The following is a 17,566-nucleotide window of genomic DNA, read 5'->3' as shown; positions in this document are numbered from 1 at the left end:
TGGATATTCTTCTCATCTCCTCTAAAAGCAAAGTAGCAATGAGACTATCCATTTTGATCTTTGCAACACCACCACTACTAGCAACAATTAAAATTTCCTAAGAGTTGAGAGAGGAGCAAAGCAACAAGATAGGTTTATTCTTTTCTTCCAACTTATTATCTACAAAAACAAGTTAACTCAAAATCAAATTAAAAGTATTCAAATGGTTTGCAATTGAATCAACATTTTTCATTTTCAAAGAATATAATTGTCCTTTGAGATACAATTTATTGGTTAGACTTTTAGTTTGATAAATATCACCAATACTTTTTTATAACTTGTATTCAAAGATCTCCTCAAACACATTCAAGAGGATGGAATCCACAAGGCACCAACATTTTCAAGAGAATGGAATCTGCAAGGCACCAATATTTTCATACACACATATGCAACTATTCTTTTTGATACTCAAGATTGCACTAAGTGCAGGAGTAGAGCATACGCAATTATTTGCAGACTCTCTAAAACTCTAAGATTCCAGGACTCTATTAACTTATTGCAACTTATGGCAATTGATGCCCATTACATTCTCAAGGGTTCTATTTATAGAGCCTAAATGACTTGGGGATCTAGCAACACCAAATCTTACCTACATTAATAGGTTAATTACTGCCATTTTTAAATGACACCTATCTTACTGTTTTGAAGCAAAGGAGAAATATTGTGCTAAGATGGCCAATATTGCCAGTCCTTGCTTCAGTACATCAACTTTATTTATTTTGTAAAAACTATAAGTTTTATCAAACTATAAAAGTTGAGGAATATCTACCAAAATAATTTTTGGTAGATATTGTCTATTCTTACTTTTAATATTTGGATCGTATACAAAAATCCATAGTTCTACAAAGATCTCACAATAGAAAAAAAAACTTTATTTTATATGATGCACAAAAACCCACCATTCTTCACATGTCATATAATGCCAAGATATGTACAATTTCTTGTACAAGATTCCACCAAATCTTTGTACATGATCTCCACCTATCGTGCTTCCACATTGTCGCCCATACTATATCTATATAATATTATCACACTATAATAGGTGAAAACATCATACAAATATATTTATTTAGATAGGAAACTTTATTTATATGGGTCCATCATGTTTTCTATTTAATTATGTACAATATACTCCACCATGCTTGCTACGTTATCATCTTGGATTGTATTCAATAGTATGCCACCTGCCAATGTCAGGAATTAAGTGGATTCCAGGTTTGTTATATACACCATCAAATTGCATGACATAATGATAGCCGTAATAATGTTGGATTGTTTTGACAGCTATTTAGTGCTTTGGTGATATGAATCTCCATGCAATCGTGTAGTGGTGTGCTTGATCATCCTTTCAAGCTGATTGTTGGGAAAATTGATTGAAAGATTTATTGTGATTCAGAGCATCACATTCACAACTTGTCTTGTAGGGACTCATTTGACATATTAATATTTTACAAGATGAACTAAACACATCAAACAATTCATCAAAACTATGAAAACCAAAAGGGAGGTTTTTGGTTACATCCCTGCAACAAAATACTAGATGGGATTTTTTGTATTGATGAACCAGGTATTTGAAAACCACTATTTGTCCTCTTGTTAATTCTAGAGAGTACATGAATTTCTTCGGTACTTGGTACTGGTTGAACATGGCCCCATCCATCATATTGGAATATAGTGTGAGGATTTTGAAAGAAATAATCCTACAAAATTTTCTTCTGACATTCTTCTGGAAGTTGTTTTATCTTCGTATGGCTGAAGAGTGAGGATCTTTGGGGAGAAGATTTCCTGTTGTATCAAATCTTCCAATAACATATGCAACATTTTTGAAAAGAGGAAAATGATGGAATATTATATCTTTGTGGTTTCCTAAGACAATACCAGAATTATGAAAAGAGAGACTTAAACTGGTTTAGAAAATCCTATCCTAGAATCAAATAAGTTTCTATACCATTGTTCTGCTAGAAGGAACAGAGAGAACTAAATTCTTTTAGGTTCATTGAGCTATTATAAGCTTTCTTTCTAGTCTTGATTATACCAAGACATTGTACAGAGATTTTCTGTTCTTCAATACAAAAAGGGAAGGACATGCTTTTTAGTTAGGCTTATATTGGAACTTGTATCTATTAGAACTGTAAGACTTTTACTGAAACCTTCTAACTTAATAGATATAAAAGGTTTATTGGGGAAAGACAATATTTCAGAACACTTTTTAATATAAGGGAGGATGCACAAGAAAGACTGGTAAAACATAATAGACTAAATAGATAATAACAAAATAAAGGATCAATAGTAGACTGAGCAAACATAAGTAGCATTATCAAAAGGCTTATTCTCTTGAGAAGATAGTGTATGATAAATTCTTGATATATTATTATGGAAGCCATATTGTTCTTCTTTAGAAAATAAAGAGCCAAATTCATCTTCTGTTTTCATATTCTCTTCAGCACATGTACAACATTGCCCATAATGTTAACAACAATTTGTAGATGCTTATAAGTTTCTTGGTCGAATATAAAAGCAGGTTCATCATATATAGCTTCACTATCATATGAAGAATTTCCAGTGTCTACATATGAAATACATTCACTATAATTTCATGAAAAGCTGTGCTTAGAGAACTCAACATCATTTAGCATATTTTCAATATTATAAGATCTATAAGATCTTTGAAATTCAGCCATTGCTTAGACAATAAGTTACTGGACAAGATCTGGGATAACTTATAGGGGTTTGACGAAAGAGCAAACCTCAATCTACAAGAGGAAAGTAACAAAAGTGTCAACAGACAACAATAACATAGACAAATAACTGATAATTAAAGATGTAAAGGCTCAAATCTCAGCTTTGAAAGAGTAACCCAACAGCGATAAACATTTTGCAGAACCCAGATATAACTTATACAAGTCTTACTGATGGCTGATAGTAGATCTAAGACCTTTATAAACTTGACTCCAATATTTAGCAACAAGGCTCTCTTCTTGTTTCAAGTTTTTGATACAATTAGTCTTCAGAGGTCATGCAACTAGGTTGAAGTGGGATAAAACAGCGGTAGAGGTTGACAGTCAAATGGCTAAAACTTCCGGATGTTAATATCTCAAAATAATATTCACATACACGTGCAACTATTCTTTTTGGTACTCAATATCACACTAAGTGCATGAGTAGAGCATACTTGAATATTTGTAGAGTCTTTAAGACTCTTTACAACTTATGGAAATTGCCGTTCAACCAAATGGTTTCCCATGTTTTCTTGCTCAATTTTAACCAATCTTCATCAGACATTCCAGATGGCCTAGTATTTTTTTCAGTAGTTCTCCATTGATCCTTTTCTTCAACAAGATCTTCCACCTTTAGCTTTCTCATCTCATGCTTGGTGCCATTGAATCTCATAATACCCAAATGAGAGGTAGAGGTCATGGTTTTCAATCATTCATGAATCTACAAAACCACACAGAACAAAGGCTCCCACTACAACTAAAAAAACTTCTACACTTTTCAAAGAAACAACCCCCCTTCATACAAAACTGTTAGCTCTAATACCAAATGTTAATAAACAAGGTGAAACTACTGTAGTAAAATCTTCTCAAAGAGTATGCAAATCTGAAATTAATAAAAGATTATTTGTGTGAGCATAAATCAACAATAAGAATAAAATTCACAGACCATAGTAACGTAGGAGTTATGTTGATAAATCCTTTTGTAAAAAATGAGGGATAAGTATATATGAATCTTCAATGAACATGGATACAATATCAACACACTTCCTCTTTGCACTTTGACAACATTCTAGCAACACTTGTGTACTTGTAAACATAATATCAAACCACTATCTTACACCTCCAATATATAGGAAAAGAGAACCCAAAACTACACCCACCTTGGATAGTATGTTACAACATTAGTAAATACAATTAGTGACTTCAGATGGACATCACATGGGCTCAATAAATGAATTCTCAAATGGAAAATTTAACCTCAAAGGCATCTTTGATTCATATTTCTCTTCTGACGTCTCACATCCTTAAGTGTAGCACTCCATTTTGGAGTTCACTAATGCATGTGGCCCCCCTTCATTATGAAAAGATTCTTCATTCCTTCCTATAGTGCCCAGGACTGGGATTATGCCTTAAATGAGTCCAAAGTCAAATGTAACTGCCATCATAGTGCTCCACCTCCCTCATGAATGTGTTTGACAACTAATATCAAAATTTGAATAGAATCTAAATTACAAATTATTTCTCCAGTTACACCCTATGTGTCCAAGGTCACCTTTCAAAAGTGTGGAGACATATAAAAGATACATAGAATTTGCAAGGTTAATACATCTTAATCCAAACATTTGCAAGAACTATAACTGCATAGATGTTTAGTATCAGTGATTTGAGTGCACTTGCGATAGAATTGATGAACATGTAGCCTGTTTGAGGGCCAGATTATGTTTGCAAGATGACACAAGGTATCACAAGCAATTTAAAATGAAGTTATGTTTGTATGTGCTACCGCAAACGAGAAGCCAGTGGTGATGGTATACTGGAAACATATTGATACTGACAATGTAAAGGATGTAACTATTGATTCATGGTGTGCAGTAGTGGCAACGTTTACAAGGTGATTGTCCACATGAAGACATCATCCTTGGTGGTAAGTGGTATGTTGACATCATGTATTTTTGGAATATTGTTGGTCAATAATTGATGTACGTACAGTTTCCAGCTTGTACTTATTGTGATCAGCATTAATTTCCATTCTAGTTTGCTGTTACAGTTTCATTTTGGTTTCAAAAATCAGAGAACACAAAAATGGAAATCTCAAAAATATCTAAAAGAGGTACATTACAGGTTCTTTTAATGTTATTCTTGTTTTCAATGGTTTTTGGTTGCAAAATTCTACTTGGTGGTGTTTTGATTCTTAGAGCTCTAGAGATGTTGCCTAGTTTATGTGGCGACAAGTTTTTGGGATTGCTTTGCCCTAGTAGTTAGAGGTTAACTCTAGTTAGTACAAAATGTTTCTTTTCCAGCTTGTGTGGTGGTGGGTAATGAGGCCTTGGTAATAAAGAGTGTTTTTTCAGCCCTCTAGAAGAACTTATTTTTCATTGGCTCGGTGTAAAGTGGATATTTCCCTAGGAGTTAGCATCTCACGCCTGCAGACACAGACCTAATGCACACAAACAACACACAACATGCACATAAGTTCACACACACAAAATGCAGACTCGATGCAAACACACACACACACACACACACACACATGCACATGCATATTTTATTTGAACTGGACTTAATGTTTTTTCTTGTAATTCAATGTTTGTAGATTACCCCCTACCACCCCTCCCCCCCTCTCTCAAATATATCTAGATTTTTGAACTTGGTAACTAACTTTTTAACCATTCAATTGACTGTGAGATATACTGTTGGCATTGTGTTGTCATTGATGTCAACTGGTATAGGGTGGCAACCGGTATGGGAGATGTATGTGCAGTATTGTCATTGATGTCAACTGGTATTACTGTCATGGATGTCAACCGACAGTATGTGTAGTTGCGGCCAACCAGTATGCAAGCTAGAGTCATCAGTATACAGGTTGATGAATGGGTATGAAGAAACCGGTATCCAGTGAACAAGTGGATGAACATATTAGTATACATGTTCATACTATCCGGTATGTTAGTATGTTGCAATCTAGCAGGACTCCCACAGGTAAATGATGCCATCCTTGGAAGAAGAGAAGACTGAAGAAAGAATACTGCCTGAGGATTGTAGGGAAGTTTCATCTACCTAATAACAGGGATGTCACTCCATTAGCCAGCAGGTGACATAGATCCTCCTCCACCGGTGTTTTGCAGTTGAAGTGCAATTGTCTATTCCTCCCACCGGTAAGTGGTAATACCTTGCTTATCCCACAACATACATGGCATACTTCATGACACTTTGCGATAAGATAGTCAGAGTAAGAAAAGGCAGGTGATTGGATGCATAGACCGGATGACCAAAGTGGAAGATGAGGAAGCCTCCAGAGTTTGAGATTAGGGATGTACACTGGATCAGCATGTGAAGACATGATTTTCTCCCGGGACAGTGGAGGAGGAGTTGAGATGATGTGTTTGTCACCTTGACAAACCGGTTGAGAGGAGAACCTGTCAAATGAAGATAAGGCTCTGCAGTTGTACACATGGAGTGACTGGGATGCAGATGGTGAAAGGGTCCACAGATTGATAGCTACTGGGGTTTGATGGCATGAAGACATCATGCATATTACCGGTATGAAGGTAGAACCATGTCAACCGGTAAACAAGGTGGTTACCAGTATGCAACAAAGAGTCAAGAGGCAAAGTGGAGTGTCCATAATCAGGTGGTAAGGTACATGACGACTCACCATGGATATCTACTGCTGGTCAGCAAGGTGATGACTAGTAAATGTGATGGACCGGTAGTGCAGGAGAGTGTATGGCAAGATGGTTAACCGACAAGGTATGATGTACCGGTAGGGTTAGATGACCAGTAGGTGTGCACCGGCTAAGTGTTTGGTCGGTGATCCTGTCTGAACCGACACATAAGTCTAAGCTAACAAATACCAATAGAGATGCCATGTGGAGTTGAAGTGGCAAGCATGCAAAGGTTGGTGAAGTGCCTTGTCGGAGAGGTTGTTGGCGTTAGTCGACATTAAATGTCGACTATGTAAATCATGGGTTGATGATAGTGGTTTGCGGCTCGAAGCAGAATGATAGATTGAGATCAAGATTGATGATGCAAGGATCAATGAAGGACGCCTTGCTGCAGATCGGATTTGGTGGAGGAACCAGAGATATCATTTTTGGTGAGTTGACCAAAACGTCAGGACGACAGATAGGTAGTAGCTTGCTAAGTTTAGTAAACGTGCACTTGAAGGCACGATGATGGCAGTGATGTGCAAACTGTCATCTCTGAGACAAGATCTGAGCTGATTTGATACGCACACAAATGTTTGAACTTGTGGAAGAAACCCTAGCACACAAATGTTTGAACTCAAGTTTTGGCGGGGAAACTTGGCTATATATGTGCAGACTGAAGAATGAGAAATTTGATGATGCTAGAGATAGAGGAGGGCACGAGCGTGTGAGCAGACCGGTCAAGTGAAAATAGCAGAAGATCATAGTGATTGAGTGTAAGGAAGACACAACCGGCAAAAGGGTTTAGTTGAGGCTCAACCAGTAAGGCCAAAAGCAATCGGCAAGCTGCAAAAGAAGAAAAGTGCAGAAATGAACTGGTGGTGTTCAAGCCAGCAAGAGGATTGCATAGAGTGAAGGGGTTGTGAGTGTGTTGCAGAGAAGATCCGACAGGCACATGATAGAGCAAGGCTGAACTGGCAAGCTGAGTAACCGACAGTCAAGTGCAGAGTCTGCAGATGAACAACCGATAGAGCCTGAGTCAGCAAGTTAGCAGATATTGGGGAGAAGGAGAAGAGACAAAGAGAACAAGGAACCGGTGACCAGTTGCAGAGACAAAATGAGGCAGCAGTGAATGAGACAGAGTGTGAACCGACAGAGAGGAGGCTGCGTAAAGACTGAAGATACTACTGGTAAAGCTGAGGAGAATGGAAGCGGATAGAGAGATTATTCATGAGTGGTTACATAACACATTTGTAACCAAGCTATTACTTTTGTATTTGATGATATTCATTGTAGATCACTGGGTTGGTGCTTGGTGTAGGGGTTGTAGCTCCTTTGGGTTGTTGCCCATAAACTATCAGGGGTTGGTGCTCCTTGGGTTGGTGCCCTAAATCAGTAGGGGTTGGTGCTCCTTGGGTTGGTGCCCTAAATATTGTAATTGTTGTTTTTACTGTGAGGTTGGATTGGAGCAGTAGACTCCAACAACATTTCTCACCGAGGTTTTTCCCATCTTAGGGTTTTCCTCGTATACACCGGTGTCATGTGATGTGCATTTGTGTGATCTTTCCTTGTGATATCTTTCCTTCTCTTACCAGTAGGTTAACTTGACATTAGGATTGGTAACCGGTAATCACTCTTAGTATTAAGAAGTTTAGAATTGGAAACCACTGATTCACCCCCCCCCTCTCAGTGGCATATTGTGTTCAACATATACCACCATATTTCCTGTTCTCTTGATATGTTGATGAGAAATATTAAAGTAATCAGTTGTGATCCTAAATTCTTGAATGATATATTCATTTTCCAGTCACTAGTTCCATTTTGCTTGCTTTAATAATTAAGATTGAGTCCCTTTCCACCTGAAATTTTCATCATTTATCTTTTCTTAATTATTCTGATCTCTTCTAATAGAGCCAGTTGTTCTACCCTATCTTTTATATTTAGTGTGCAATTTTTGAAGATAGCATCTAAGTAGAAAACACTGATTCTAATGGTTTGAGTAGTATGGGTTTTCTATAGATCTCATATTCTTTGGGATACAAATAAGGACCTAGTCCCTGTCTGTTGGTTTTTAACATTCTGCCCACCTGCTTTGGGATCCACATTATTATGGCCTTGGATATTTGTGTCCAGGAATTTCCATGGTGATTTGAAGCTGGGTCATCATTGTCCCAACATTCAACTCTTACCACTCAATCACACTGACTGTACTAAGTAGAAAACACTATCAATTACGTAGTACATAAATAAAATTGGATGGTTTTTAGAAAGGACCAGAAAATGAGATCTAATGCAATGTCAAAATAGGTGATCCAATTCACCTTCTAACCACTAGACAACCTCTACTAATCTAACACTGTACCATGTGGGATGTGTGTGTGTGTGAGGGGCAGGGGGGGTCTGCTAACATCACAACAACTATTGCAGATTCCCATGTAATCCTACAGCCTCCACTAGATTCATGCAGAGTTGTGAATCATGGTTCTGCGAGTTGGTCAAAGGCCATTATGCTTAAGTACTAATGCAGAAACAGCCACAACCTTAGTAAATACAAGGCTTCCAATAAATTGCAATCCATCATAGGAGTATAAATGCAGATCCAGGAATAGTAACAAGGAGAAATACTGCCTTCAGCCAACCAAGCAAACTAATAGGGGCTAGGCTACAACCAGAACCCAAAGTGAATTGACATGGGTTTGGGAATCCCCATAACTTAGAAGATGCAATCTATTTAATCAGGAACAATGGTCTCCATTATAGAAAGCAAAAGGGATCTCAGTCACGCTCAGTGCTTCACTGGTAGAGTGTCATAGCCCCTTTTCCAAAATAGTGTCATGAAGAAGTCCTGTAGCCTATTTCCCTTTCCTGTAGGCTAAAGGGAAAGCCAAGGGAAATAAATTTTAAAATAATTTAAAGTTGAACTTGGCAATTTTTAATTTAAGGGGCAATTTAAATAATATTATTAAAATAAAAAAGTGTTTTTAAACATCAAAATAAAAAAGCATTTTTAAATACTAAAAATAAAATAAAATATATATTTTTTAAATACTAATTGGAGGGAAATTTAATAAGGGCCCAAACTGGAAAAGTATAAAAATGAAAGCGCCTAGCCTTATTTGGTATCGTGATTTCATTTTCGCATTTCTCATTGTGAGCATTGGCATCCCACAAAAACCCTTGGTTTGTTTGGGGTTTGAGAGGATGAAAACCCTCTTGGATTCCACATTTGAGATCAAGGCCGAAAACCCTTGTTTCCCATTTAGGGCGATTCCAATTGGGTATCACAAATTTGTTGATTTGTAGAGGATTGGAATACATTTTTCAAGTTTGTATGTTGCTGCTACAGTGTTGTTACATTTTTGCCCATCATATTAGATGGTTTCTACATTGGTTTTCAGGACTTTGGAGAGTTATTGTGTATTAAAAAGTGCTGGATCTGAATTGTTGATGACATTTCCAGTCAACCCTAGCTGTGCAGTACTATTGGAGGAATAAAATCAGTAAATCTCAGACCTGAGATCAGTTATACAGTTATTTTGCATCATTCCCAACCACCAACAATCATTCTCGGTGCTACATCAGTCATGTAAGGTGTTGTACCAGTGATTAGAAGGTTATACCAATCATATAAGGTGTTGTTCCAGCATTCTGGAAGGTTGCATCAGTCATATAACATGTTGTACCAGTCATCATAAGGTTATAACATTTATATAAGGTGCTGTTCTAGAATTCTGGAAGGTTACACCAGTCATATAAGGTGTTGTTCCAGTATACAAAATGTTATATCAGACATCGAGAGTGCTATACCTGGTTTTGAGAGCATTAGTAAGTCATTTGGAGTGCCTTATTAGTAGCCATATTGCACAACATTTGTCATTGTTCACTTGTGAGTTGATTTGGGAAAGTGGTAACTTTAAAAATTCATTTTGCAGTTTGCATATTAATGTTGTCATAATTTTTCCCATCTTGTAATTAAATAAGATCAATGTTGTTGCCGCTGTCAAATTGATTTCTAATCAGATCTGAGTGTGATTTAAAGTTACTTAAGGTTTTTTGTGAAGTTTCCAACTTGTTAGTTGCAATTAGCATTTGTATTACAATTTGTAGTTGCAGTCCAGTGGTGTGTGTTCTAGAAAAACCAGAACAAAGGTAGCTCTTTCTTTTGGCTTTTATTTTTAACCATTTTCTGAAAGACATTGAAATGAAAATGTCACAGCAAACTCATTGTTTTCTAAGGAGCTCACATATTTTCCTTGTTTGTAGTTATTTTTTTTAAAACTATTTTTATAGAGTTCCCTTTCATTTTTGAGACATCAAATATTTCTGTATACTGTAACTTGAATTGGAATTTTCTGCTTATATTATCTGTAACTCTATATGTCATCATTTTGGATTACAAAAGTTCCCATTTTGTTTTGATTTTCTCTTCAGAGGGTTTTGGTATAAGTGATTGAAGGATTCTAGAAAAAGCATAAGATATGCAAATATAATTTAGACATACAGATGCCATTTCTAACATTAAATCTAGATGAGATTGTGTTGCTGTTGATTTCATCAGTGATTTTCCTTTTTTATATTGCCGACAATAATTTTAAAGTTTCAACAATGCTTGATTAGCTGTACATGACATGTGTCTCTTCTGTGCCTCTGCTATGCTGCAGCGTGACTGTGAAGCTCTAATGCTTCTTCAGAAGCAAGGTCTGAACAAAAAGAATCCTGCTGCAGCTGTAGTAGCTACCCTTTTCGGAACAGGTGAAGATGTGAATTGGCATGGCGGAAATGATTTTCCTATTAATGCAGAAGATGATTTGGGTGAAATACAGCTAAAAGATTTCTTTGATGAGTCGCAAAAAAGGGCCATTACTTTAGGATTAAATAGACATCGAGCAGTATCAGTCATCCAAGGTCCACCAGGTACAGGAAAGACCAGTGTGCTTGCTGAAATCATAGGTATAGCTGTCAAACGAGGTGAAAGAATACTGGTTACAGCACCTTCAAATGCTGCTGTAGATAACATGGTGGAAAGACTTGCTGACATGGGCTTAAATGTTGTGCGAGTTGGAAATCCTGTACGAATGTCTTCTTCTGTTGCTTCAAAGTCTCTAGGAAGTATTGTTGAGAATAGGCTTGCAGACTTTCGAGGGGAGCTTGCTAGGAAAAGAGCTGATTTAAGGACCGACTTAAGGCATTGTTTGAAAGATGATTCATTGGCTGCAGGAATTCGGCAGCTGCTCAAGCAACTTGGGAAGTCACTTAAACAAAGAGAAAAGGAGGTAGTAAAAGAAATACTATCAAGTGCTGAAGTTGTTCTCTGTACTAATACAGGTGCAGCAGACCCTTTCATTCGGAAACTGTCCAGTTTTGATCTAGTTGTCATTGATGAGGCAGGACAGGCAATTGAACCCTCCTCCTGGATACCAATACTGCAAGGTAAAAGAACAATTCTTGCAGGTGACACTTGCCAGTTAGCTCCTGTGGTTCTGTCTAGGAAAGCGATGGAAGGAGGACTAGGGGTGTCTTTGTTGGAACGAGCATCAAAACTACATGAAGGTGCCTTGACTCATATGCTATCAGTCCAATACAGGATGAATGATGCAATTGCTAGCTGGGCTTCAAAAGAAATGTATGGAGGCTTATTGCAGTCATCAACTTCCGTAGCATCTCATCTTCTTGTGGACTCTCCATTTGTTAAGGTACAATTCCTTCTTAAATATCTCATGCCTCCGTATAATGATAGTAGTCTGAGTGAGCTGATGTGTTGTGTGTACTTTGAAATGGATGGGGGTTAGAGAAAGGGAGGTAACAAAGGAGGAAGAAGCTTTAGCTTCAATTTCCAAGGTATTTATTGATGAAAATCAACTGGTTTTGTTTCACATGCAAGGCATGCTTGCATTCTTAAATAAAATTTTAAACTCTAGATTGGATGCTAATCTATCTTTCTTATTTTTTCAAAAATCAGTAACAGTGGGGTTCCATACAGCTGCTAAGCGAATTTTTTGGTTCTGTGCCACAATAGTCATCTGCCTCCACTTCATTGCTGGGTCCTTCCTTTGCACATCTATATATAATTGTACTATTTTGGAGTTACATTTTTTAGGTTAAACTCAACTCTATCTCCATCGACCTATCTCCATCTCCATCAAACTCAATCTTGATCGAAAGGCACAAGCCCGACTATCAAGCCCCGACAGATATCAAGAACCTTCCAGGGGGGTGGTTCCCTATGTGTAATGCATAATTTAGAAACAAGTGAGAGAGAAAAGATAGTAAAATTGGTATTTTATTATTATAATGATGAATTTGTTAGGCCCAATATGGAAAGCTAATGTACTGAGAGGGGAGGGGTGAATCAGTACTCCAAAATTTTTCTTGAATAATGACTTTACTGTTATGCATAAACCAAATAGTGCAATAACATAAAATAAAGTTAAAACAAATAGATAACAATCATACATGATTCACTCCATAACACATATATTTTGGTTACGCAGAAACTCTTGGTTAGAGAGAAAAACTGCTATGGGGATGGCACCCACAACTTCACGACTGCAATAATAAAGAGTGCTCAGTTAGAGCTACATGTTTAGCTATTTTTGATAGCTTACCCTGTTAGGAGTATCAAGATCTGTTAGATCTACCTTGCTAAAGGATTTTACAACACTTAATCTAAATGCTGCACTTGGTTAGAGGCTTTACAATTTATAGACTTGATTAGAGTCTTTTACACTGTTTAAAGGTTTCTCTTACAACTTCAAAATGTTCAATAAAATCTTTACAACTATCTGCAACTTTACATCAGTAATGCTGAAGCAGATTCTATGTGCTCAAAATAAGATTACCTTGCCTGTAGCATACCTTGGTAACCTAAACAGTAACTCGGTAAACCCTTCTGTTTACTCTGGTTTTTAACAGTTTTTTGAAAACTTTCTCAGTGACCTCTATGTATCTGTAATAGTCATAACACTTAGTGCTTTTCTTATGCATTGCACATGTGTTCTTTTCTACACTTGTGTATATCCTTGTCTCTCTTATACACTATATATCTAACCCTGAATTTATGCTATATAAATAGATCTTTTATGTTGGTGATCCTATTCATTGCTTTGATCTTTCAAACATGATTCCTCGAATGAATAACTATACAACATATTTCATTGGTTAGATGATCTCAAAATCATACACAATCTTTAAGTGCAATTTCCAATGTGATAACAGTTAGATGTGCCTCGATCTTGTAACACGTTTTCATATGTTGTGTCCAGGTTCAGTGAATCTGGTAACACTTTTCACTCGGTGTATGTCATCTCGGTGTATTATCTTTGCTGCTCGGTAGACAGCTCGGTGCATACTGGGCTCTGTGACTACTTTCTTCTATAACCGATTAGACTGTGCATACCGACTTCTCTATTTATACCGACTGCATGATTCGGTAGTGTTAACCGACTAGAGTATATAGTACGACTTTGGATATAAAAAGTAATGGCAACTTGATAAGTAGTAACAGTATTAATCCCAAATATGTGATATTAGAATACAAGGAGGAGAAATTTCAAAATATCTTAAAGATAAAGTGGAAAAGAAAAAAACAATTCACATTATTAATGATAAAAAAAAGTAAAATATATTATAAAAGTATAAAGGAAAATGAATGAAAAGGTGGCAAGAATTAGAAGTGATTTGATATATTACATGGATTGAAAATATTATATCTTTAATATGATGTCAGTTCTGAATATGAATGTGGTATTTAAAAGCAATCCAATCGCTCCCACCATAATGAATACACAATATTTTAGATAAATACACAAATATTTCAAGATCTATTTAAAATGGCATGACTGACTTTGAGAAATAGAACACAAAATTGATTCAGAATGAGTGCTAATCATAAATATCAATATGCATTGTTATCCACAACAACATAAAAGTGCTTTCCCCATCAAAGAGATGATTTCATTTGAGGACAATGCCAATTGCTTCCTCTGTGTTGAGTAAAAATATTTCAAGAAGGGGCACTTGGGAGCAACAACAACAATAATAACAAACAACTCAAATGGGTTTGTGAGTTAAGTGGGGTAAACTCTATGATAGTATTGGGATAGGTGACCTCTTGGTAAGCCCTCATGCTTCACCCCTATGAACATCACACAAATGCAATGAGAGTGCTTAGTGTATCATTCCCAGTCACAAGAGATGGGTTCTTGTGAACCATTACTCATGAAATACAGGTTGATGAAAATGGACTCAAAACTACACAGTTGAATCCCCATAAATCATCACATAATTTGATACACTATGGAAAGACCATTCACATGAAGAAAGAGTCATATATGTTTATGCCTCATTTTTAAAGGCAGTTTCTTTGTCATCTATCATCATTAGATGCTATCAAGTGGATTAAACCTTACTAGATATCTATGGATTTGATACATCTTCAAGTTTTCCAAACGAAAGGTACACATCATTTGAGTACATTCTTCTTTTATAAATTTACTCTTTGGTTCTATGAAAAATGTTCCGTGATCTCTAATGTGCTCTACTGATTGGGCATTGATTCTGATGTTGCTTTCTATGCAAATATTGTTTAAAAAAACTATTACCAGATAACATTTGTGTGTTTCACCTTACAGCTTCCATTGTTAATTATAGATCAATTTTTTTCGCACCTGGAACTGTCTGTAATAATGATTCATCATTCATCAACTAACAGTAATCTTTCATTTACCTATGGGAATAGGGTAAGTGATCTTAAATTCTTATTACTATTGAAAACCACATTTATTGTTTACAGTTCTAATCTTTATCTTCAGTATTATCTGTTCATTGCTTCTGCACCTTCTTGATAAATGCATTCAAAGAGGTTTCTTGTTTATATACATTCTTTTGTAAGCTTCCGAGTCAAATGACATCTAAATTGTAGCTATATGAATATAAAAGTTTAAAGTCCACAATTAATGAGATCCTTTGACATAACAATTTTACAGGCTACATGGATAACTCGGTGCCCTCTGCTTTTGTTGGATACACGTATGCTTTATGGCAGTCTATCACTTGGCTGTGAGGAGCATCTGGATCCTGAAGGCACTGGTTCATTTTACAATGAAGGGGAAGCAGATATTGTTGTGCAGCACGTGAGATCTCTCATTTTATCTGGTATGTTTTGCAGTTGCCAATGATGTAATAAGTTGGAAATTAAAATTGCATAGCTTGTGTTGCACAGAGAATGAAGTGATAAATGTCAGCATACACGTGGATGCCTACACACACACAGTATTTATTATTAACAAATATGCCAGGTTTTGACATGGCAACACATAGGGCATCCCTATATAGTTGCACATCAAGGAACACACCTTTTCAGTATCAGTTAGGATAGTTAAAAAAAAACAGTTACATTAAATTGGAAGGAAAATTCAGAATCAATAGTACAGTAGAGACACATGACACACACACAGTATTTGTTATTAAGAGATATCCAGGATTTTCATATGCAACACACAGGACATCCTTATATAGATGCTAGAAAGGTATACATGTGTCAAGGGATAAACCTTTTCAGCATAAGTTAGGATAGTAAAAAAAACAGTTTCATTAAATTGGAAAGAAAATCCAGATTTAATGGTGCAAGCACACACATGACACACACACTATTTGTTATTAAGACATATCCAGGATTTTGATATGCAATACACAGGGCATCCTTATATAGATGCTAGAAAAGTATGTGTCAAGGGACACACTTTTTCAGTATTAGTTAAGATAGTTTAAAAAAAAAAAAACAGTTTCATTAAATTGGAAGGGAAATTCAGGATCAATATTATTGTTCCTTTGAATTCTTTTTTCTGCTGGTATGTTTTATAGGCAAATGACAATTCACCTTCATTAGATGCTATACAAATATGCTGATGGAGAAGTGAAACATGCAAATATCATTTAGGCAGTGCTTAAGTACTTTGATGTTATTCAGTGCATAACCTTTTTGACTTATTTTGGAGTAACGTGAGCAGACTATCACATGAACATGCATCTGGCACTATAAGGAAGGAGATACACTTTGGTTATTTTTGCTTATAGTATGTCTCCTTGTGGGTTGATATTATATTACTTTTTGCAGTTGCTGCTTTTAGGGCTTAGGAAACAACCCAATAGGGTTACACAATTAGTATGTTATATTACTTTTTGTAGTTGCTGCTTTTCTATGACATGGATGTACATTTCCATCTAGGAAAGTGTGTGATTATCTCATTAGCCTGTCCATAATTTGAATTGTTATTTTGTGAATACTTATATTTGTTAGAGATAAACATGCAATGCAGGAGTGCTACCTACAGAAATTGCTGTGCAGTCACCTTATGTAGCTCAAGTCCAGCTCTTGCGAGATCGTCTTGATGAATTACCAGAAGCTGTAGGTATTCAGGTTGCAAGTGTGGATAGTTTTCAAGGTCGTGAAGCTGATGCTGTCATCATTACAATGGTATGTTAAAGTAATTAAGATACTTGAATATAATGTATGCAAAATCAAGAAAAACTATTGGCATTGTAGGGGTTTTACAAAAAAACAGTTCACTTGGATTACAGTTATGTTAGGCACCAACAGAGTTGGTGTGGTGTAAGCCGAGAGACATTCAGGCACTTAGATTTATCTTCAGAGAAGGCTCTCCTACACAACAAATTATATAAATTTTTTTCATCTTGCTAGGAAATAGCTTAAGTATAATGGAAAAATCAATACAAGTGGTATGCAGGACCAATAAATTAAGAGAGATTCAAATGTGCAGAAGGAATGAAGCTTCATGTAACACCAAAAATCAGAAATGATGAACTGGCTACTTGCATCCTTCCCTCACCAAAAGAAGAATACATTTATTCCTCTAGAATGCCTGGAACTATATGTAATTCCCTAACATTTCCAGTGCCTGAATGAACATTTCTGGGATACCACAGGTTCACAACCCTCTGTCTCATTTTTGGGGGCTGCTTCCCTCCTTCCAAATAACCCAAAATAAAAAAAGAAACTTAGTGAATGGAAATAAGACACGAACTTTTCATTTTGAACATACAAAAATACACATGCATACCCACAAAAGAAAAAAACTCTTGAAATTCTATTATATTTATATTAAAGAAATTCCTTCAATGCTACCATTTATTTTCTTTTTTTTG

At 36.2% G+C, this 17,566-nt stretch overlaps 1 protein-coding gene across 2 annotated transcripts in view; it reads left to right on the top strand.

Moving 5' to 3' along the window:
• Positions 1–17,566, top strand: part of LOC131055158 (uncharacterized) — a 59,796-nt gene that overhangs the window by 29,523 nt on the left and 12,707 nt on the right. For both annotated transcript variants that reach the window (XM_057989777.2, XM_057989771.2), the window contains exons 4-6: positions 11,065–12,096; positions 15,388–15,556; positions 16,720–16,877. In XM_057989777.2, the coding sequence (XP_057845760.2) occupies positions 11,065–12,096; positions 15,388–15,556; positions 16,720–16,877 (1,359 nt within the window). The remainder of the gene's footprint in view (positions 1–11,064; positions 12,097–15,387; positions 15,557–16,719; positions 16,878–17,566) is intronic.

This window comes from Cryptomeria japonica, chromosome 2 (assembly GCF_030272615.1).
Source record: "Cryptomeria japonica chromosome 2, Sugi_1.0, whole genome shotgun sequence".
Lineage (NCBI taxonomy): Eukaryota > Viridiplantae > Streptophyta > Pinopsida > Cupressales > Cupressaceae > Cryptomeria > Cryptomeria japonica.
This window is presented reverse-complemented; position numbering and strand designations above follow the sequence as displayed.